The sequence below is a fragment of the Mustela putorius genome, unplaced genomic scaffold (genome assembly GCF_011764305.1).
Source record: "Mustela putorius furo isolate JIRA1106 unplaced genomic scaffold, ASM1176430v1.1 tig00000382_pilon_pilon_pilon, whole genome shotgun sequence".
Taxonomy (NCBI): Eukaryota; Metazoa; Chordata; class Mammalia; order Carnivora; family Mustelidae; genus Mustela; species Mustela putorius.
Window position 1 is genome coordinate 734,397 of NW_025421367.1, and position 24,858 is coordinate 759,254.

General features: G+C 33.7%; 1 protein-coding gene across 2 annotated transcripts in view; it reads right to left on the reverse strand.

Annotated features, from left to right (window-relative positions):
* Nucleotides 1-24,858, reverse strand: part of CCSER1 (coiled-coil serine rich protein 1) — a 907,623-nt gene that overhangs the window by 429,520 nt on the left and 453,245 nt on the right. For both annotated transcript variants that reach the window (XM_045079361.1, XM_004756068.3), the window contains exon 6: nt 5,406-5,613. In XM_045079361.1, coding sequence (XP_044935296.1) covers nt 5,406-5,613 — 208 coding nt within the window. The remainder of the gene's footprint in view (nt 1-5,405; nt 5,614-24,858) is intronic.

Sequence of the window (24,858 nt, forward strand, 5' to 3'; positions counted from 1 at the left end):
CTTGATTCATTGATGACATCAGAAATTTGTGTTTCTTACTTTTTTCTTTATTCTTCCTCAGCCTTTTTTAAAAAACTTCTCAAAATAATTGGGTTTATAAATTTCCTATTTCTATTACCTCTTTTCAATTTTATTAAGTTTGTTCTTCATGTTTCTTTCTATTTCTTCCTTTAGGTTTAATTTGCCCTTCTAGTTTCTTAAAGAAGAAACTTAGATTATCAATTATAGCACTTTCTTCCTTTAAGTATAACTTTTAAAACTATGAAATTCTTCTAAACATAGTTTCAACTATATACCACAAATGTGTTATATTATCAACATCATTATCATCTCACTTGAAACACTTTAAAACTCTCCTCAAAGTTTTCAAATTGACCCATTAGGTATATAGTAATTTGTTGTTTAATTTTCAATATTTGATGTTTCTCTAGTTAGTTAATCATTTCTGACTCCTATTTAATTTCATTCTTCAATCTACATTTCAAATTTATTGAGACTTTTTTATGACCTCGCATATACTCTGTCTTGGTTATGTTCCACACGGATTTGAAAAGATTGTATAATTCTATTATTAATTGCAATAATCTATAAATCTCAGTGGGGTTAAAGAACTTGATGATGTTTAAATCTTCTGAAAATTTTCTGATTTTCATGTGTAGCTGTTTTATCAATTCTGAGAGAACACGGTTAAAATTATCTATGATGTGAATTTGTCTATTTCTTCATTTAGTTTTGTCAGATTTTGTAACATATATTTATAAGCTACATAAATAGGCCATCCATGTGTATAATTATGTTTTCCTGATGAACTGACTCTTTCATCAGTATGAAACACAGGCCTTTGATTCTGGTAATACATCTTATATATTTATACCTATTTGACAGTACAGCCATTCATTTTCTTGTGTTTGCAGTTTTACTGGCACATCTTTTTTCAATTTTTACTTTAAACACATTTTTTGAGCAAGCACAAATAAACATAAAGCAGACAGCAGAAACTTGTGATTTTGTTATTTTGAAAAAATAAATATAAAAAGAAGTCTAATTATTAGAGTGCTATCTACATTTACATGGCTAACTGCTTGCTTTTGGTAAATTTCCTTACTTTATGACTATTCACTGTTGCCTTCCTCCCATCTGTAATTGTCCATTGCTGGAGTTGGGATTCTATAGGCTTTTCATTTGCTCTCGATATGTGCGGATAGAAAAGATGTCTGTTATAGGGGTGCCTGGGTGGCTCGGTGAGTTAAAGCCTCTACCTTCAGCTCAGGTCATGATCCCAGGGTCCTGGGATTGAGTCCTGCATTGGGCTCTCTGCTCAGCAGGGAGCCTGCTTCCCTTCCTTTCCCTCTGCCTGTCTCTCTGCCTACTTGTGATCTCTGTCTTTCAAATAAATAAATATTATTAAAAAAAAAAAAAGAAAGAAAAAATGTCAGTTATAAAATCACTGAAATCATTTTAATGAAATATGTTTTTTAAAAAAAAACTCTTAAATGCCCATTGAATAATGATGAATAGTGAAGTTCTCTATATAAATATGTGACATATTTAAAATTAGAAAAATAGAAAAATACCTTTGAAAATTTTCCATTATTATTTTTTGAGATAATAAAATTCAATAGTTTGAACTATTAGGTTGTTGTGACAAGAAAAAGGAAAATAGGTAAGAACTATACCAGCAATTACAAACCTTAATATTTATGGCTTTGTAAATTATATTGATTCTTAAATAAATGGTATTCTGACCTTCACTAATCTAGCTATATTATGAGAAGAGACTCATCTCACAACATTAACTATTATTTTTTTGTTATTTATCTAACTTTTTTCCTTTCTTTCTTCTTTTTTTTTTTTAATGCCTTATAATTCAGGAAATTTGCTAGGTACATTCCCAGTTCTTGTTTGTTAAATATAAACTAAAAAGGCATGGATAGTAGTGGGGGATTAGAAACAACCTTAGATAAATGTTCTTATTAGCTGTTATCTTTCTAGAAACTGTACTACTCATTTTACCTCAAATCTCTTCCGAGTAGTCTTCTCAGCTAGTTACTACAGTATGAACAAACTTCATGAGAGAGTGACAAAAGAGAACAGAAAAAACTAAAAGGAAAGAGAACAGAAACTTTCTCTGTAGACATTAAACATTCTCTTCTTATACTATTAATAGAATTATGTGGAAAAAATAACAAAAAAGGAAGAAATAAAATGACATCGTTTTCCCCTTGCTACAGTGACTTTTATCACTAATGCTGAAGAATAAAGTGACAATAGAATTTCTAAGGGCCCAAAGTCGATCTTTTTTTTTTTTTTCCAAATAAAAGAGTTAACGTTTTCAGAGCTGTTGGAAATATGCATGTGCATTTTAATAATAGCAAATGATCTTCAAAAAGGGAGAACAAAATTAAAAGTATGAGATTCCACTCAAATTATCCACATTTAACCCACCTCAAAATTAAAATTTAATACAACAGAACACCACTGGGAAAAATCTTAAGTAGGAGCATTTTTTAACATGATATATTAAACTCATTAATCCCTTTTCATTTTAAAAATCAAATAAATAATCAAATCCAAAAAACTGGGTCTTTTTTTTTTAAGATTTTATTTATTTATTTGACAGAGAGAAATCACAAGTAGACGGAGAGGCAGGCAGAGAGGGAAGCAGGCTCCCTGCTGAGCAGAGAGCCCGATGTAGGACTCGATCCCAGGACCCCGAGATCATGACCTGAGCCGAAGGCAGCGGCTTAACCCACTGAGCCACCCAGGTGCCCCCAAAACTGGGTCTTTCTTAAAGTTAAAAAATAATCTGCATATAAAAGTGGGACTGCCATACAACATAAAAAAAGTAACTGAGAAGTAAATTGCTGTTTGAAAATTCCTGGCTTAGAGAACATTTTTTAAAGTTTATTTATTTAAGTAATGTCTACATTTAACATGGAGCTCAAATCCCAACACTGAGATCAAGAGTTGCATACTCCACTTACTAAGCCAGCCAGGCGCCCCAAGAATATTTAAATAAACAACTTTCTTTAAAGGCATCTATTATAAAGACTAGAAGAGTTGTCTATGCTAATCATATCATAATATTGCTTTTCTTGTTGACAATAAAGAATAAGACCCCCCACACACACTCTCTGGATGGGCTTAGCAAACAATAATAATTACTCCTTATACATCAGCTTTAAAAATCAATTCTCTTCAGTTTCTTCAAATATTCTTTAATGAATAAAAACAGATGGAAGTATAAAAACAATCTCAATATATTCAGGACACTGACTCCATAGTGAATATCACTGAATATTTTTAAAATATTAAATATTTAAATATTAAATATTTTTTAAATTACCCTAAGAAAGCCTTTGACACTTCCTGTCTGTTCTTCCTACTTCCCTTTTCCTTGTTGATTTTTTAATTAAAACTCAGACCAAGGGAACGGCTCAAGCTGAACAGTTGAACACTACAGACATTGAGATTAGTATCTTTCAATATAACAGTTGTTATTAAGCTTGCTTTGTTCAGAGATTTGGTCTGCATGTTAAGCCAAAAGTCAGGGAGAATTGACAAGTGCAGCAGAACACTTACATTTCAGTATAGAAACCAGTCATAAATATAGTGCAGTCTTAAATATATAACAGGCTTACCAAAAATTAAAGCCCTAATTTGTAGTTTTTGTCAATTCCTATGGCATAAAACTCCTGTGTGGCTGATTTTAAGCTACCAAAATGACATATATGTATCTAAAATTGGAAAATTTACACAGCAGCCGTTCTATGATATTTCTATATATAGATCCAATAGATGTAAATAGTTAATAGCAGAATATAGTAAAAAAATAGGAAACAATGGGTTTTGAGTATTGATTACCCTTCTAAAAATATAATGTGTTTCATTATAAGTGTATATAATTTAGTTTTTATGTCGACATCACAGATATATTCAGAATATTTCATCCCAAAGCAACAGAATACACATTCTTCTTTTATGTCGAACTATATAAAGACTATGTTAGTTTTATAACTGACAGTTCATAAAATTCCTGAAATTCTAAGAGTGATCAAATATAAAAGCACTACTCCTGGATACCACTATTTAGATTCTAGACCCAAAACCACCACAGCAATATAACTGGTATAGAATGCAGATATCTCTTCCAGTTTTTACATTAACAGCTGATAAGAACACATGACTGAATGCTCCCAATAGTCTATGGTATGTATTCTCTTAAATTCCCTTCTCTCTTCCTAATTCCATTCTGGCCTCTAGTGGTAGCTGCTAGCATTATTATTATTATTATCATCACTGAAGTATTAGAAAAACAAATTATTAGAGATCATCTTTCTAAGGGAACCATAATACTACTCATTCTAAATATTTATATTTTTCTTTTCTCACATTATTTATTATCATTTCCTATCAATTACTACGAATCAATTGAACAATAGTGGGATACAGTAAAAAGTCACTAACTTTGGAGTCAGAAAACCCAGGCTGTTGTCTTGAATTCATACAACTAGTAGAGGGAAGTCATTTAAAATTTCTGACCTCTCATTTTATATGTCTGAAATAACATTAATATGTACACTGCTTATAGAAATCTCCAAAGAATACAGTTGTAAATATAAAAATAAACCCACAGCATACTTAAATCCTGAAGAATGGCTGATTACTTGGCATAAAGAGGAAATAATCCACTATGCATTCTCCTAACTAACTCATTATCTGAGCACAGACTGCAGGAGGGCAACTGTATTCAGTAGGCAAATCAGTCACTCACTCAGATTAAATCTCACTAGACTGAGTGCTAACTGGGACAAAAATGATTAACACTACTTTTATGGTATCATATAAATAAAGGATCAATATCATTAAAATGAAATTCATTTAGGGGACCTGGGTGGCTCAGTCAGCTGAGAATCGGAATCTTGATTTTTGGTTCAGGTCATAATCTCAGGGTCATGGGACTGGGCCTGGCGCTGGGTGTGTTGACTGCTTAGGATGCTCTCACTGCCTATTCCTGTGCCCCTCCTCCAACTCACTCTCTTTTAAAAAAAAAAAAAAAAAGGAAGTCCATTTAATAGGTCTTTCAATAGCTTTGTAACAACATCTAAACAAACAGGTTAAAATCTGATGCCCATTTCTCTTTAACCAACTTTGCCCAGATTTGGTGTCAATTTATTCTTTTTCAATTCCTTCACAGAATCTTAGAATTTTAGAGCTGAAGAGTACCTTATAAACTGGAGCTCCACATCTTTCATTTGACAAATGAGAAAATCTAAGATGCAAGAGGATACCTGGCCCCTGCCCAGTGCCATGCAGTTAATTATTAACAGAGGAGGGACTAACCAGTCTGCGGACTCCACTGTCTACCAGCACTGAAAGACATTAATCTTAGAGTAAACCATTACCTCTTGAAGGACTCTCTTCATCTTCAATAATAACGTCTTGACGGCTGTGCAGTCCTGTAACATCAGTCTGAAGGGCAAAGAATCCAGGCCTCCATTTTCTTCCACACCTTGCAGGGGCCAGTCTGCAGATGGACTGCTGGGCATTCGGCTGATATGGGAGCACCTGACTTCCTGATCAATGTCTTTTGTTAATTTCAGGGAAAGATTCCTAACAAGAAAAAAAAAATCACAATGTAGCATATTTAGAGAAGTATTTTCCAAACTGTTGATCAATGTCAGGAGTGAGCTAGAAAAAATTCCTTGTGACTGGCATTTCCTCTTACTAGTCTGAAAATTCTGAGACCCTTTTGTCAAAATTATGAAATAAGTCAATTGTATTTTTTTAGTAGTAAGATTCAATGATAATCACTACTTTAGAATGTGATTTTCTTCCCTTTTGAGGATTTCCTTTATACATGATAACAGTATGTTTATACTTTCTTAAATTAATTCTTTTTTTTTTTTTTTTTTTTTTTTTTTTTTTTTTTTTTATTTTTATAAACATATATTTTTATCCCCAGGGGTACAGGTCTGTGAATCACCACACATGCTGAAAGTCAACAGAAATCACCAAAAGAGAAATTTCGTATCTTTTCTAAAGAAGTTTAAAAAATAATTGGAAATATAAGATTAAGAAACCAAAAATTAAGATAAAATAATTTTGTTAATTATGTTAAATTACTAAAGCAATCAATAGCCATTTTTGGAATTAAGAAAGACTTGTATTCATAAGATTTTCTGTGAAAATAGTAAAATAAGTGGAAGATGCATAACTTTATATGTAATTAGTCTGTTTATCAAACAGTCATTAAATTTTTAGCAGAGTAATGTGTGGAAAAAATACCCATATATTTACCCTATTCTAGTTGATAATCAACAATTATTTGAAAATAATTGCATTTTGGAAATCCTCTAACATGGCTTATATTGATATTATATGTAAAAGTAAAGATACTAAAATCAAAAATTTTCTAAATGTGCAGATCAGGAATCTAAAAATAGTGCAAAAGAGGAGCTTATGGAAATAGTCTTTTTCATTGAGTTTTTCTGAATTTGTTTCCATTTCTTAAAGCCAAGGGGCCTATACAATGAAGACAATTAAATGATAGCATAGCTCAGGCTATTTATGGAAAAAATGGTTTAGGACTTGTGCTCAATTTGAATAGCTTTAATGTATAATATTTACTGAATTATATGCCAAGGTCACTTAGCAATTTAAATTGAAAAAAAAAAAAAAGAATAGCCTTCTAGCTTGCCACCAAGACTAGGAAAAGATACAAGTAAGAAATATACCCTCAGTTATTTTTATTCAATTCTGATTATTCATAATAGTAGATTAACTTTTTAAAGATTTTATTTATTTATTTGAGAGAAAGAGAGAGAGCGAATGTGTGAATGGTGGGGCATGGGTGGAGGGGCAGAGAATCCCTTGCAGACTCTGTGCAGAGCCTGAGTCTGAACTAGATATCCGGACCATGAAATCATGGCATGACCAAAATTGCAAGTCTGATACTTAACCAACTGAGTCACCCAGATGCCCCCACCACAGTACAATTAATTTTTAAAGTATCAGATAATTAGTAAGTAAAACACACTTCTGGATTACACTAAATTGTTCACTTGATCTTCACAGATACATTCATTGATCACAACTGTTGTTTGAAATGGTAAGATAGTAATTACTGTCTTCATTTTGTATTTATAATAAAATACTAAATAGTAATAGGGATGCTTGGGTGGCACAGTCGATTAAGCCACTGACTCTTGGTTTTGGGTCAGGTCACGATTTTAGGGCAGGAGACTGAGCCCTGCATTGGGCTCCATGCTCAGCTTGAAGTCCACTTCTTCTCTTCCTCTCCCTCCACACTCACTCATGCTCGCCCTCTCTCTAAAATGAATGAATCAATATTTAAAAAAACAGTAACAGCTACAAATTTTTGAGGGCTTACTTATAGGCCAAATACTGTGTTAATCATTCCATGCATATAATTCATTGAAACTCTGCAAGTCCAAGAGGTAGATGTAATAAATATCTTAATCTTACATGAGGAAACTGAGGCCCAGATAAGTAACTTATCTCAGAGTTAAAAAGCTAGTAAGAAGTAGACTTGGGATGGATCAATCTAGACACTCTTGCAAGGCTTTTGTTTTCCTACTAAACACATAATGAGCCTATATATAATAACGCTTAATTCATCTCAGGTGGTCTTATAAGGACTTTTGCATGTTAAACTAGTTAATACAACTCTTTTAGGTAGTATTATCCCCATTTCATAGTTGAGGAAGTTTAACATGGAGAGGTTAAGTAACATGCAGATGGTCATATAGCAAAGATGGGACAGAGTTGAGATTTGAACACAGACAAGGCAAGCTCAAAGCAACGACATGAGTCTGTATGTCATGTGAAAAAAAAGCAAATAAGCCAGAAACTAAAAACAAAAAGCCAAAAAGATAAAAACAAATGAAACACCCTTCAATTACACAAAGAATCATTTATATTTTCACTTTTACAATGTATTTTATGTAATATGACATTCATCTTAATCATGCACAACTTGTGAACTATGCAATCATTCAAAAGGGTTTCCATTATATTTAGTGTCTTCTGTCCTATTTTCTCCAAGACTGATTAAGAATAAAATGGAATATAAAAATTAGATTTCACAGTATATGTAATAGTTTAAGATAGAACTTTCAAAGATTTATCAGGTTTTAGTAGTGAACTACCCTGGTGTCTGGCTCATAAAAGGTTGACTTGGTAAATTATACAACCGAAATTGAAAAAATGAATATAATAATGAGTGAATGAATAAAACATTTTAATAGTCAATGTACTATACCTCTCATTTGTATACATAAATTTTTATGCAAGGTAAATTGCTATGCATTGCAGGTCTGCTACCCACAGTTCAAAATTTCCTAGCACTCTTACAATAAAGTAATTAAGCTAACGTTTTCCTAATTCCTTTTAGTTAGATTGCTACTTCTTTGGACCTGTTTGTCCAATCGCAAATCTAAACATCACTGAAGACTGACAAACGTTTCAGAAACCATAAAGGTGTAAAGTTCTATGACCAATTTCAGGAGTTTACTGAAGTTCTGTGGATTATAGCTTAACATTTACAAATATAAGAAGCCCTGTCATTTTCAGATAGTTAAGAATGGACTATATACAGAAATGCTTGAAATATAAATCAACCATTTGTTTTATAATTCAAAAAACTGAATGTACTTCTTAATTCCAACAAGGGAGAATGATGACATGTTTTTCACAATTACAGAAAATATCCATATTGTATCCAGCAGAGAAATGGTGGCTGAAGTTGCCAAGCTTAAGAGGAAACATTCACTAACCTCAAGAAGCTCACCACAGCTATTAACTTTTAATGAGTGATACCAAAAAATATATTAGTTACAGTTGAACCCTGCACACCATAGATTCGAACTCTGTGGATCCACTTATGTGTGGACGGTTTTCAATAATTACAGTACAATATATAAATGTTTTATCTCCTGTGATTTTCTTCATAACATTTTCTGTTCCCCAGCTTACTTTATTGTAAGACTACATTATGTAATATACATAACATACAAAGTATATATTAATTGACTGTTACTGGTAATGTTTCCATTCAATCTTAGGCAATTGGTAGTTAATTTTGAGGGGGAATCAAAAATTATACACAGATTTTTTTTTTTTTTTTTAATATACAGATTCTTGACTGTGCAGGGCGTCAGTGTCTGCAACTCCTGGGTTGTGTAAGGGTCAACTGTAACATTCTTTTGCACATGAAAAACAAATATTTTTACCTCAAAACATTTTATTTGTATGTGAAAAATAGCTGCAAGACCACTGTAATCGATATGAGGAAGTGGTGATGCAACATGGAGGCTTAAGTGGGTAGAAGAATAAATGAAACAAGATGGGATTGGGAGGGAGACAAACCATAAGTGACTCTTAATCTCACAACAAACTGAGGGTTGCCGGGGGGAGGGGGTTTGGGAGAAGGGGGTGGGATTATGGACATTGGGGAGGGTATGTGATTTGGTGAGTGCTGTGAAGTGTGTAAACCTGGTGATTCACAGACCTGTACCCCTGGGGATAAAAATATATGTTTATAAAAAATAAAAAATTAAAAAAAAAATCATTCTTAATTAGGTTGAGGTACTTAGTGAAGTGGGCCAGTGGGTTAAGCCGCTGCCTTCGGCTCAGGTCATGATCTCAGGGTCCTGGGATCCAGTCCCACATCGGGCTCTCTGCTCAGCAGGGAGCCTGCTTCCTCCTCTCTCTCTCTGCCTGCCTCTCTGCCTACTTGTGATCTCTCTCTGTCAAATAAATAAATAAAATCTTTAAAAAAATTAAAAAAAAAAAAGGACTACTACTCAGATGCGTAGGTTAGCACAGCCATCCTGTTGTATATATGTGACCATTATATTTCTGACTGGTAAGTCCCTGAAGCTTACAACTTTTAAATATTTTAAATATCAATCTTTTTAACAATAGACTTTCATTGGGTCAAAAATACCCAAGTGTCTCTGGGTAAATTCAACTTAAAAAAAAAAAATCCCTGTAGTTGACCAAAAAAAAAAGAGAGAGAGAGAAAAAGCTCTACTTTGAAGCCACAGTTTCCCCTCTCACAGGCCACTCATAAGGCCATGAGGAGAAAGCTAGGTTCAGGTACTCCCCTGTTCCCGCATTAGTAGGGATCACTAGACAATATAATCTATGCACTTTGGGACATATTCTCTGTCTGTCAATGCTCTGAATTATTATAGTTTCAGAAAAGTGAACAAATGGGCATTGTATCAAAAAAGTTAGACAGTCCCTTAACTTGGCCAAAAAAACCCAGCAGAGGTTGGGGGTGGAAACTGAGGCCTGATAAAGCAGTTCATTAATCACTGCAACTAGTATAAACAAACAACAACAACATAGTAATATCCACCAAACACATTTATTTACAGTTCACCCTCTCTGTGTCAACTTCATGAATCTTCAGTAGAACTCAGTAATTTTTACACATGCCTTGTTGTTCATGAATGTTGTTTATCTTTATGAATTAAAATTTAACACTTAGCTTTTCTACAGCAAAGGAAGCCATCAACAAAATTAAAGGCAACCTACTGAACAGGAGACTGGATTGCAAATGATACATCCAATAAGATATATCCTATCTAATAAGGAATTAATATCCAAAATACATAATGAACTTATAAAATTCAACCCCCCCAAAAAATTCAATTAAAATTGGGCAAAGGGCCTAAATAAACATTTTTCTCAAAAATACATACAGATGACAGACACATGAAAAAATACCCAAAATCACACATCATCAGGGAAATGCAAATCAAAGGATGTTACCTTACACCTATCATAATGGCTAAAAGCAAAAAGACAAAAAAATAACAAGTGTTGGCAAGATGTAGAGATAAAGGAGTGCTTATATACTACTGTAAAGAATGTAAATTAGTGTAGCCACTGTAGATAATAGTATGGTGGTTCTTCAAAATATCAGAAATAGAAATAGCACAGACGCAGTAATTCCACTACTGGGTATTTACCCAAATAAAACAAAAACACTAATTCAAAAAGACATTTGTACTGTTATGTTTATTACAGCACCATTTACAATAGCCAAGACATGGAAGCAATCTAAGTGTCTATCAATAGATAAATGGATAAAGAAGATGTAGCATTTGTATATAATGGAATATTACCCAGGAATAAAAGAGAATGAAATCTTGTTATTTGTGACAAAATGGATGGACCTCGAGGTTATTATGCTAAGTGAAAGAAGTCAGAAGGAGCAAGATAAATATCATGTGATTTCACTTACATGTGGAATTAAAAAAAAAATCAAACAGAAAACTAAAAAACATAAATAGAAGAAATAAATACTTAAATATAGAGAACTGGTAGCTGCCAGAATAGGGGGATGATGGAGGAATGGGCAAAATGGGTGAAGGGGAATGGAAGGTACAGTCATGGAATGAATAATGAGTGATGGGGATGAAATATACTGCATTAGGGATATGGTCAGTGGTACTGTGATAGCACTGGGGTGACAGAAGGGGAGCACAGCATAATGCATAGAGTTGTCAAATCACTGTTGTACACCTGAAACTACTGTAATATTGTCTGCCAACTATATTTCAATAATTAATTAGTGAATTAATTAATTTTAAAAAATTCACCTCAATAAGAAAGGACTAGACTCTGTGTTCCAGACAAAATAAATAAAAAAAAGAGAGGAAAGAGAGAGAGAGAAATCAAATCATTTTGTCAGCACAGGAATGAAAATTAAGCTAGTCAGATAAAGAGAACATGGAATCAATCTGATTTCTTACAACTGCACCAAATCTATAGTCATCTCAAAATAAAAAGTTTATTTAAAAAATTACCAACATTTAGATAAAGTTGAAACTTATAGGCCTTTCTCAGTCTTGTAAATACCACAAAAATGAAGGTTTTGAGTAAGATTAACGGCACAGGTCATAAATGTTCCATTAAATGTATTCTTGAAAGTTTCAACTGTAGAAACTTGAGTTTGAACTGGCACTTTAAACATCTAACTAAAACTACTATAGAAATTCACTTTGTACTTTTGTCACTGGAATTCTTTGTGTGAAAGGAATTTTCTATCAAGCTAGTTCAAAAGTTCTGTTGCAATTCTATTTTCACTATGATAGACAAGTTTAATAAGAAAATATTTATCTTGACATAAACTTAAGTGTGATTAAAGGAGTTTTCTTCACTAGGGAGAGAAAATAAAAGATTATTTTCATGATTTTTTTTTTCTCATTTAGTTATAAGGAGCACTAGCAGTTTGATAGTGAGAAATTTTACTTCCACCCACATCATTTGGAAACTTCCCAATATAATGTCCAAATGACTAACAAAATACAAGATCAGGGGCGCCTGGGTGGCTCAGTGGATTAAGCCGCTGCCTTCGGCTCAGGTCATGATCTCAGTGTCCTGGGATCGAGCCCCGCATCGGGCTCTTTGCTCAGCGGGAGCCTGTTTCTCTCTCTCTCTCTCTCTGCTTGACTCTCCGCCTACTTGTGATCTTTCTCTCTGTCAAATAAATAAATAAAATCTTAAAAAAAAATACAAGATCATGTCATTTGCAAAGAATTGATGCTCTTAGCTGTCATAGGAGCTATTCCTTATTTAGTGCACTGACACCCTTCATTATAGCAAATGTCTATGGTCATAAGGGATCTCAATGATTTACACTCTATAATGTGGCTATGATTTCCGTAGCCGATTTCCAAGGAATGGAAAATAAAAGTGATCTCTATTTGCTCACCATAATAAATAAGCATATGTATACATCTGCCTTCAAAATCTTCATTAAGTAGATCTACAGAAAATAATACTTTATAAAAACATACCTTTGGAAACTGATTTTTATTTAATTCGCATTTAAAAAATGGCTGGGTTATTAATGGGGAAATAAATTTCAGCTTGAATAATTCTAAGACAGGCACAAAGATACAAATCTACATGAACAGATTGGATTTCCAGAACTAAAAACTGTTTGAGAAACTAACTACAAAAAGGCTATTGCTGATAAATAAGCCATTCTTCTCAAATTTCCTTTCAAAATATATTGTTGATCTGAAAGTGTCATTTTCAGGGGGAAAAAAACCTTGTATGTCAAATTGTCTTATGTTTGGATATTTAGCTGTATTACTGGAAGTGATAGAACCAGCATCCATCCCTCCACAGTAGTAATAGTAGAGTGGTTATAATAACTTTTTAACACTTAACATTCAGATGTAAATTTACATTTGAGAAGGACTTCACTACTACCTCAAGTGATGGGTAGAAAAAAAGCAAGATATAGAGAAAGGCAAGCTAAAATACACATATCTTAACATAACCAGCAAGGTCGTCCATAATGTAGCAACTGTCTGCCTCACCATACCCTATTTTATAACAACTTGTCTCCTTGTTTTTCAAGCTTCAATTACACTTGAAATAATTTAATTTCAAGCCCAATTACACATTTGGGCTCTGAAATGTGCCAGACTTCATCCTGCCTCAGAAACTTTGTATCTGTTTTTCTATCTGCATGAAAAAGTGTTACTTATCCTTTTACCTTGAGATCTCTCCTTAACATATAACAGTTCTTAAGGAAACCACCTTGGCATCTCTCCAAATGTACACAAGTTCCTCATCTCTATGCTAAGCCTTCTTTTGTAGCACTTAATCACAATGCAGTTAAAACATTAACTTGAAGAGACCTAGGAGAACACAGTGGATTGAGCTGAACTACACTCCACCTCTGTGTCAAATACGAAGAGATACTGTATCAATTATGAGCGCATTTATTTTTAAACATATTACAGTGCAGGAGGGAAAGACAGAAAATTTTCCAGATGCCAAAAGGGCAAAATTAAAACAGCAATAGTTATATGAGTTACCACTGTAGTGGTTTTAGAAGGTTGAACTTGGATGCCGTCTGCAAAAACAGAAGCTGCAGTTTTGATGCTGGTGCAGATTTAGGGGAATATCTGCCAGTAACAAAGAAGTCTTACAGTACTGGGAGACAAGAGAATTCTAAACTTAAAAAAAAAAAAAAAAAAGAAGAAGAAGAAGAAGTGCAAATATCAATCTGATCTATTTTAAAAATAACTCCCAGCTAGAATACTCTTCTTTCTTTAAAGGAAGATCATAAAATACAAATCCTCAGAAATAAGTAATCCATGATGTCTGGCAAATATTCAAATGAATAGACATGCAATGAAGAAAAACGGGAGACAAAAACAATTCACAGACATTATGAGATGACCCTTGTGTTGCTATTATCAGACATGGATTTTAAGCAGCTATGATCATATCAATGTTCAAAGCCTTTAAAGAAGAAGTTGACATAACAAATAAATACATGGTTGATCTCATCAGGGAAATGGAAGCTATAAAAAAAGAACGAAAATGAAATTCTAGAATCAACTGATGCAGTTTCTGAAAGGAAAAAAATATTTTATGTATTTTATATATATTCTAAATATTCATATATACATATGGCAGACATTGTAGGTTGTCTGCCCACTATTCATTCACACCTCCTTCCTTCTTTAAATTAGAAACAAGAAAAAAAAAAAAAAACCTCCCCAACTTATTTAAATGCTGGCTCTATTATGGCTTCAGGAAATGACAGAAAGACTGGTGGGGTGCTTCCTCTCTAGTAAAAAGAGACACAGGAAAATACAGCCATCCTTCCTTTGGATATTATTTTGACTTGATGTACTTTTTAAAACTACTGGTGGATTCTGCATAGGAAGAGACTCAACTGTGAAAAAACTGAAGAGAAAAAAATGGGGGTAGACCTGGCTCCCTGATAATGTCATTGTTTCTTTGAATCAACCAACACTGAAGACCGTAAATTTCTTGTTGGACAGGGTAACATGTTTTTTGACTATTTAATGAAACTGGAGTTAGGTTTTTCTTTTACTTGAAGCTGAAATCATTCTAACTAGTTAAACTATTAAAGAATAGATTCCTAAGAACATTAAACCTAGAAATAACAGTGAGATTACATAATCACTTGTGTAAGTTTCTGTTTAATAACTATAGTTGGGGCTCACATGTTCCAAGGAAGTAGAAACAATACTTACCTTTTTCATTCATTAATGTATCCACCAACCTTTATTGTACAATTATATGTAATATTCATACCAAATAAATAATTACATCAATACTAGAAAAAGCATTATAGGACATCTAGTTTAACATTCACATTTAAAAAAGAAGTTCAAGCCTGAAGTAATTTTCTTTTTTTTTTTTTTTTTCTGAAGTAATTTTCTAAGTGCCACACACTGGAAGGTGGAGAACTCGGGTCTCCTGATTTCTAGTCCAGTGCTCTTTTCTTCATACTGCATCATCTTTTTTTTTTTTTTAAGATTTTATTTATTTATTTGATAGAGATTACAAGTAGTCAGAGAGGCAGGCAGAGAGAGAGGAGGAAGCAGGTTCCCCCCTGAGCAGAGAGCCCAATGTGGGGTTTGATCCCAGGACCCTGGGATCATGACCTGAGCCGAAGGCAGAGGCTTTAACCCACTGAGCCACCCAGGTGCCCCTGCATCATCTTTTAATAGTATTAAAATTTCAGATATGCCTACATTTATCTCTTCTAAGTTGTCTGCTGGAATAGTAAAATATTAAGTTACAGTCTTAGGGAATGATATTAAATAGTAAAAACTCTACTTCCATAGAAGAGTTTTCATTTCCTTCTCCAAAATTTTAGAGATAGTAAATGTTTCATGAGTGCGAACCTGCTCATACAAAGTGTGAAAGTTCATGTTTACACAGAAAAGTCTGACTTGATCATCTATGTTTAGTACCTTTCCCTCATGCCATTGATGTCATTCACATTTCTCCCTTTCATTCTTTACTTCTGTTTTTACGTGTGATTTAAGATCCTCCTTAAAAAGCATTTCACAATATTGAAAAAAATTTGAATTAATGCATGTAGAGTTAAGTAGAGACTTGCCTACTGTGAACTTCTTTTTTAAAATAAACTTCTTTTCGGGGCACCTGGGTGGCTCAGTGGGTTGAGCCGCTCTGCCTTCAGCTCAGGTCATGATCTCAGGGTCCTGGGATCCTATCCGGCATCTGGCTCTCTGCTCGGTGGGGAGCCTGCTTCCTCCTCTTTCTCTCTGCCTGCCACTCTGCCTACTTGTGATCTCTCTCTGTCAAATAAATAAATAAATAAAATCTTTAAAAAAATAAAATAGGGCGCCTGGGTGGCTCAGTGGGTTAAGCCACTGCCTTCGGCTCAGGTCATGATCCCAGGGTCATGGGATCGAGTCCCTCGTTGGAGTCTCTGCTCAGCAGGGAGCCTGCTTCCTCCTCTCTCTCTGCCTGCCTCTCTGCCTACTTGTGATCTCTCTCTGTCAAATAAATAAATAAAATCTTTAAAAAAAAAATAAAAATAAATAAAAAATAAAAAAATAAAATAAAATAAAATAAACTTCTTTTCAACAATAAGAGTCATATTTTTAGTGTGGTAGTATCAATAAGATGAGTATTATTTTTAGACATTGAAATCCCATTATTGATAATAATTTAATTTCCAATGCTATTTGTTGCCTGCCCTATTTCCTTCAATATCAGGACAATAAGCCACAAAAATACAATGTCTTGTTTCAGATCCATATCATGAAAGGATCTGTTTAATCTTTTGGAACCAAACCAGCACCATAAAATGCATCCTATTTCATTATCACGGAAAATAGTTAGAACATACTGTTATTGTTTTAAGAGCTTGTATTTTAAAATTCTCCATCTTCGACCATTTTAGGAGAGCATGTAATTCTTTTTTAAATATAGTTTAAAGGAAATTTTTAAAAATATGTCACAATATATTCGCTTTTGAAAATTTATGTTATATAAGAACTTCTTAAAAACAAAATTAGAAAATGCCTCTAATTTATCTCTAGATACCTAAGCAACCTTTATAAAATGAAGTATTTTATAAATATAAGCAGCTGGGATTGTCTACAATGTATTAACATAGGCTAAAAAGTTGTCTCTAAGTAAGCTTTTATTGAATATCTAACATTAATGATATGTTAAAAGTTATACAACTTACAGGCAACTATCTAGTTTTCAAAGATTGTTCTATGCCCTTCACCTTTCAAAAATATTAGAGATCTGGCAATCTCAGTGTGATAAGTGACAGTCGTGAAAATATAATCTAGGAAGTCATGTTCTCAAACAGAAAATCAATTCTTGCTCTGTAGCTTGGCATAAAGGCAATACCTAAAATTATTGACATAATACATACTGGTTAGGAAACTATAAAACTTTCAATACTTTCAAAGCTAAAAGAGTAAGAGATAATGACTTTGAGTAAATTTCAGAGCCATAGAATGTTATCAATTTGAGAAAGATTAATAAAAGCCTACATTAATCTTATCAGCTAAATTCTCCATATTCCATTCTTGAGGTAACAAAGGGCATTATGATGATCTATACCCAATTTCAACTAGAAAAATAAGATTTCCTATATGATACAAAATCAAGCATTCTCAAATATCTTGACAGACCCACTCATACATACCCAGAAATGATGTGGGTTACTTTTAAATACATTAATTCCAGCGCTAAATCTCTAGCCCTCTGTTTCATAATCTCATTTTGCTGTGTCACCCATTTAGACTTTGCAAGACAAAACATGAAGCACAATAGCAGAACAGATTAAACATACCTTCTTATGTTCACTGTCCATAATTTTTCCCGGTATATATGTGACATTTGATATAGCAAGGCTAATATAAATTTCTCTTTTAAAACTGGATTAGGCCCACCCCTCTCCTAGAAAGCCATCTTCAATCCTTCCTCCTACTTCAGGCTCTAGAGTTGCCTCTTCGCTAGTAACACTAAAGAAGGCGGAGACCCTCTTTTAGTGATCACTGTATTTCCAAATGCCTTGCTTCAAACAGTCTCTCAATAGGCATTGTTAATTAACCAGTATTTGCTGAATGAATTACTTAGTACATGTTCATCTTACATGAACTAAACACATGTATTAAGAATTCTACATTATTAACCTTAAGCAATAGGTTTACGCATCACAATTTCCCATGAAGTACTTTTCAGATTTATCTTTGGAACCTTCCCAAGGCAAAACTGTTCAAGGTTGTAAAAATATTCTGGGCCAGTGGATTAGGGGTTAGACAGAGACAGGAGAGATTAACATCAAGTAGAATAAAAACAGTAACAGTGAAGGAAGTACCACTACTAATAAAGAAAACTAGGATGGAATATGAGTCTAGACCTCAAGTGGATGCACAAAGAGAAAGTGGAGGTGGGAACTGTTACGGTTTCTGGGTTTAAATCTAGCTCCTGAGTTCTCAGTGTGAACTTTTTTTCGTGTTAAATAAAGTGGTAGGGGGGAACAGTTGTTGGAGTGAGGATAACCTCAGTTTTAATAATATAGAAAACTATGTAGCTTCCCACTTATCTTGAAAATCTTTCCTACTAAACGAGAAGGGTATAATTTCACTCCAGCCAATAAGCTGCCCCCAAACTGTAATTCTAGATATTAAGTGGCTTTTGAAATCATGAGTATACTGGAATGAGTAATGACTTTCTGCCTGAAGTTAAGATTCAGATAAATTAGAAGGCACCTGAAAAATCAAGAATAGGTTTATTTTCTTTAAATTTATTTTCTTTAAATATCATTCCAAGTTGAATCTTAAATTATATTGACATTTAAGATATTTTATTAGTTGGCTATGATATCAGTAACACACTCTGAGCTGTAATTCAGTTAACCAAACCTACAGAAATCTTTCAATTTGGACTACAAGTCTACAGTTCAACCTGTTGATGGCTGGCGCGAAGAGCAGTTGTATTGTGTGAGAAATTGACACGACTGGGCCATCTGAAAACAGAGCCAGAGTAGTCACTGTAGTGAAACTGCCTTGCCCATTTTTCTTTGAAGTGGTCCAAAACCTTTGGGCTGGGTAAAATGGCAATGTTTTAAGCGACTGCTTGAGAAGTCAGTAGGAGAATGAATATCCTGATCATAAGAATTAGTAGTCAATCGATGCATAACCCAGAGTAGCTTAGTTTGTAATGCCCACAAAAAACTTAAGTTTCTTTTCTTCAAATTATGTAACTGTCCCCTTTCCTTTTTCCTCAGGAAAGCCCTTGATTTCACCCTACAAGCAGGACATTATGAGTTTCAGCTTGAATCCTGCTCTCCAAATCACAATTCTTTGATCCAAATAAACATTGGGATCCTAAAACATTGGCTTGTGTCTTTTATTTTCAGGTTAACACGTGGATAATTTTTAGAATATAACTTGCCCTGCAAACCCAACACTGTAATAGACTGTTCCTAACAGAACACTCAAATGTGGACTTGGAGAATAAAAATTCACAATTCTTTTATTTTTTAAAAAAATTAATGATTCAGTATGTTTAAATCTTTAGGAATTCCTGGTGTAGCATTAACATGATAGTAACTGAAAAATCCTGGCAAATAATCCTCTAACTTGGCTTAAACCTGTATATTCTAAGCTAAGTTGAACATTCATTCATTCATTCATTCAATACCTAATTATTAATTACTCATAAGAGTGGTCAATGTCCTAAGAAAGTAGATATATAAAATATCATAATAAATACTTTCCTAGGAAGATGTCTGGATGGCTTTCTATAAAACTGCCACCAAAAAAGTGCTGAATTAATTTCAAATCTCAATGCTAGATGTATAATAGTAAACAGTATGATTAGCAAAAAGACACAAGGAACATGAAGCATCAACAAATGGTGCTGATTCTAAAAACGTAGTTTTTGGTAAGGAGTAATAAATTTAACCATGGATGGGCAAAAACGATAAAGGATGTCTACCAAATTTTTTCCCTCTGAAATAGAGAAACCATTGGGCTTCATATCAATAACAGGCCAGATTATTGGTGTAAATGAAATGCATATTAACATGGTTTATACATAATTACACATCACGGAACTGTCAAAGTACAAATATCTGTTGCAAGGAACAAACAAAAAATCCTTGAGGCTAGTAAAAGAATATGAGACCAGACCTTGAAAGGAATGACATGAAGTGAGAATGCCATTCTGAAGTGATTTAAATGATTTGGTTTAAAGTAGCTGAATTACCTTTCCATTATTCATAGGAACAGCATCAGCACAGACTACTACTACAATCATACATATAAACATGATATGTGGCTATAAATCATAAGGTTAGATAAGTTAGAAGCTGCAAAATGTTTTAGGTTTCTCTTGATGAATCTTTTCCTAACCCCTGTCTTGAAGACACAGACACTTAGATTGTCGGACTCTATCTTTGGCTCCAATATATTCCTCTTTGAATGTTATCTCAGATTCTTTCTCTCTATGCTGAAGTGTACTTGACATTTAAAACCAGATAACATGGTTGCTGGTGGCAGAGGATGGTTTCTCTTTTACACAAGCAGCAGAAACACAGATTGTTATCAATGTCCAATTGCTTTTGAAACAGAGATGATGATGAAAAAGAAAATACACAGCCCTTTTCTTTATGCAACTGAAAAACCACTGATAAAAGAACACCTCCACTTTACTCTTTCCTCTCCAGAAAAAATTACCCACTTAGAAAGGGTAACAGGAAAACAAATTCCTCAGAAAGAAATGAAGTTCCATTCTAAAACACATCTTCCCAAAATGACAAGGTTGGGTTGTTTTAATTACTTTTTGATGCCTAAAAAGAATAAAATTTGTTTTCCTTAATCATCAGTCCAAATTATACCTTAAATTATGTCATCTTTTAAGATGTTTTAATAGTCTGGATGCCTGGGTGGCTCAGCTGGTTGAGCCTTCCGGCTCGGGTCACAATCCGAGAGTCCCATAACTAAGTCCCCCATCAGCAGCCTGCTCAGTAGGGAGTCGGCATCTTCCTCTGACCCTACAGCCTCTCATGCACTCTCTCTCTCTCACTCGCTTTCTCTCTCTCAAATAAATAAAATCTTTTAAAAATATATTTTAATAGTCAATTATTGCATTAATAATTTATAGAGGAGGAATCTCAGGCACAGAGACGGGACAGAATGCAAATAGCAAAACTGGTCTTTCGATCCAAAGATTCTGATTCCACAGTCCATATCCTAACCCTCTGTTCCTTCTATAGACAGCTTCTTGGAAAAAAATTCAAGGAACTCACTGAGCCAGACTCTCAAAGTCATATACGTACTGATTGGAAAAATGTAAGCTAATCTTACCTCAGAGTGATTTTTATGATTTTTTAAAATTTCTTTTTTCATCTAAAATATTTTCTCAACCTTATTCTTCAATAGTTTTATGAAAGAGTAGGAGATTATAGTAATTGGTATTGGGAAATTTAACTAAAATAATTTTGTTAAAAGAAAGACTCTTAGAATCATTGAAGTTAACAATTTTGGAATACTTAAAGCAGACTGCGTATGACCCATGGGAGGTGCTACTAGAGAAGTGTTATAAATAAACTATTCATGTTCTTAGAGACAACCTCTTAGAAGCTCTTCATAATAGCCTCAGAATTGATTCCCTTTTTCCTCTTTCTTCTTATGTGAACATCTGTTTGTGTTTTTTGTTTTGTTTTTTTTTTTCCCTGAACAGGAGGAAATTCTTCCCCTTTCTTTGATAATAATGCCTTTACAAAAGTCCCTCCTCTCCTCACTGACTGAATGGGATTGCTTTGCAAGGTATGCACCCCCTCCACCTTGTTCTATGTGGTAATGTGACTCAGACTTGGCCTACAAACTCTAGTTCCTAGAAATATGAATTTTGAGCAACACAGCACAGGGACAGAAAACCATTTTAACTGACTTACTCTAACTGTAGAGTCTTGAAGAGCTAATCTTGAAGAGCTAATCTATTCATTCCCATAACCTCAAGCCAGATTCATGGCCTTGCATCCTGTCCAGTCATAGCATCTGGCTCTTAGAAGGGTCCTACCCTTGGTTTGATCGTCTGCTGTACCACCTTGAAATTCTCCGCAATTTTTGAACAAGGAAACTTGCATTTTCATTTTTCACTGGCCCCTGGAAATTATATAGCTGTCGTGTTATATGACTTCCCTGAGATTACCAGGTTTCTATTCTTCTTGAGTACTGTTTGGCTTTTCCTTAATTCTTTGAGGTACTATATATCATATATGTGTGTGTGTGTGTGTGTATAAATATATATATATGACATGATACATATATAATTATGCATATATAATTATATCATATTACATAAATATACTTTTTTTTTTTCCTTAAATGAAAGTGAAAGAAGGTTTCTGGGGCTTGTATCGAAGACCCCTGTGTTTTACATTTGTCAGGCCCAAGACTAAACTGTAAAATGTAATATAGTTTCTCCAACGCCCTCACACCCTTCGGTGCATTCCTGTCAGGTCCCTTCTTGTGATCTTAAGGTTTGGTTTAGAGGATTACTGCTCCCTGGATATTTAGAATTCATTACTGGGATGCTGTAAGTCAGAGGCCATTTTCTTTTTGTAACTCTTCTGTCAAACACACTGATGCTGTGTCCTGGCCCTCACCACCCTGACCCTTCTTAGGTAATTAATCCACCATATGTGTTGGTAGCTGATAAAGGACTGGTACAACATTTTTACAGATCACTTCTTATTCAGAAGGAATAACTGCACACACAAAAGTTTAAGGCATACTGTCTGCTTAATACAGGTATTTTGTGGCTTTAGTTTTCTCAAATCTCACTAAATAAGGAGTCACATATTCTTCCAATTTCTCCTGCATTTAGAAGGAAAAATACGTTGGTGGTTCTAAGACTAGTGTTTCTTGACCTTTCTCCCCAAGAAAAATAAAGTGGCTAGAGGTTAGCGCTAGAAATTATACAGGTTTTGTTTTAATGTGGAATTTTCCTAAAACGAAGTTGCAGGTATTATAAATTTTTTGTTAAGTTTTGTTACATGGCCTAAGTTTCTTTGCACTGTTAACTTCAATAAATTGACCTTAACTCATCTTCCCTTTTTATTCATTAGAAAGGTAAAAATTAATGGTTGTTTTCTGTGATTACCTTGTCTTTCAAATGATAGATTATCTCCTATTCTCCAAGTATATTGCCCAATTTAATTCTCGACAGGAACTTTAGGATATGTTTCCAACCATTTTTTTTACATGATCTATTTGGTATGCCCCTCCCCCCTTTTTTCTATATTCCATCTAAAAACTTTCCCATAAACTAAAATCTTATCTGGAGATAAACAAACAAAAAAAAAGTCAAATGCAATTAATTTAAATTGCATTTTTATTGAGCTAGCAATAGAAATACCAGCCATTGGCCTATATGTAACTATAATTGTTATATAAAAAAAATAATAGAAAAATTGACAAAGTGAAAGTAAAGAAGGAATATATCTAATCTAATACATATATAATAAATACACATTATGTATTTATATATAAAAAGTGGGATTATATAAATATCCCTATCCCTATGCACATACACATAAGTGAAATATGCAAACGATATAAGAACTGAACTTATATTTTGGAAAATGTCTGTCTTTGGTTTTAAAACATCAGACAGACTAAGCATGGGTGAATGAGTATCTTCCACTCCCAGGATCATTTTGTTCTTTCTTTGCAACCGACTGAGATCTGAATAAATCCCACTGATCTTGAAGGGATGTTAAAGCATCAAAGGGATAAAGCACTCTGCCTTCAACCTCTGGCTCATGTACTAAAAAAAAAATCTCCTGATTTACATCTCAGCTCCTTTAGGTCACAAGAAAGAAACTAGAAAACATTAGTCACCAAAATAGGGCAATCATTAAAGAAAGATGACATATCTTCATTTTTTAAAAATAACTTTATCATTATTGACTGTTTTTGTTTGTTAAAAATATTAATGGATGACATTGCTTTGAGATAGAATTTTTCAGCTGCACAGAAATACAATTCAATCTATCATCTCTACTATACATGCTACTTTTATCCAGTTCATATTAATCAATATGATATTTGCCTGCAGAAAGGGCAACCTCTTTTTTTAATCAAAAACTAAAATGTTTAAAATAATTTATTTAAAGATTTATTTATTTGAAAGAGACAGAGAACGGGGAGAGGGTCTGAGGGAGAGAGAGAAATCCTCAAGCAGACTTCCCGCTGAGTGTAGAGAGACTAAGAGCTGGATCTCAGGACCCTGAGCTCATGACCTGAGCCAAAATCATGAGTTGGACACTTAAATGATTAAGCTTCCCAGGGGCTCCCACAATAATTTTGACAGACAGAGTTTACTGTTGTATTGTTTAGAGTAATTACTGGCTTGACATCTAGGTATTCCTACATTTTTAGAAGCAAATTATTCAAGTGGTACAATAAATAGGATAAAACTTATCTGTTTTAGCAACTGAAGTAGATCAATAGCCTCACTATCAACTTGCTAGTTCTAAAGAACAAAAACACTTAAATTGTTTGTATCATACTGCATTTATTAATCTATCTATCTATCTATATGATATGTATAAGCACAGGCTATAAAGTAGCTTTTTATAGTTGTTTGGAAATACTCTTCCTAAATGTTTAAGATCCAATCATTAGACATGACATCAGAAGAACAGCAGAATTTTTGACACTGACAGAACGGCAGTTTCCTTGTAATCTTTTGTGATTAGTGTTTCTTGAAATCATATATTCAAATTGATACTCTGTATGTGTAAATATGACTTTTCTTCTGTAAATAATACTTTTTCCAACCAAAACCACATGAATCAATATGAATCATATATGATTCAAATAGGAATAAAATAAAAGTATTTTATTTTTTTTTAAGATTTTATTTAGTTATTTGACAGAGAGAGATCACAAGCAGGCAGAGAGGCAGGCAGAGAGAGAGGAGGAAGCAGGCTCCCTGCTGAGCAGAGAGCCCGATGCAGGGCTCGATCCCAGG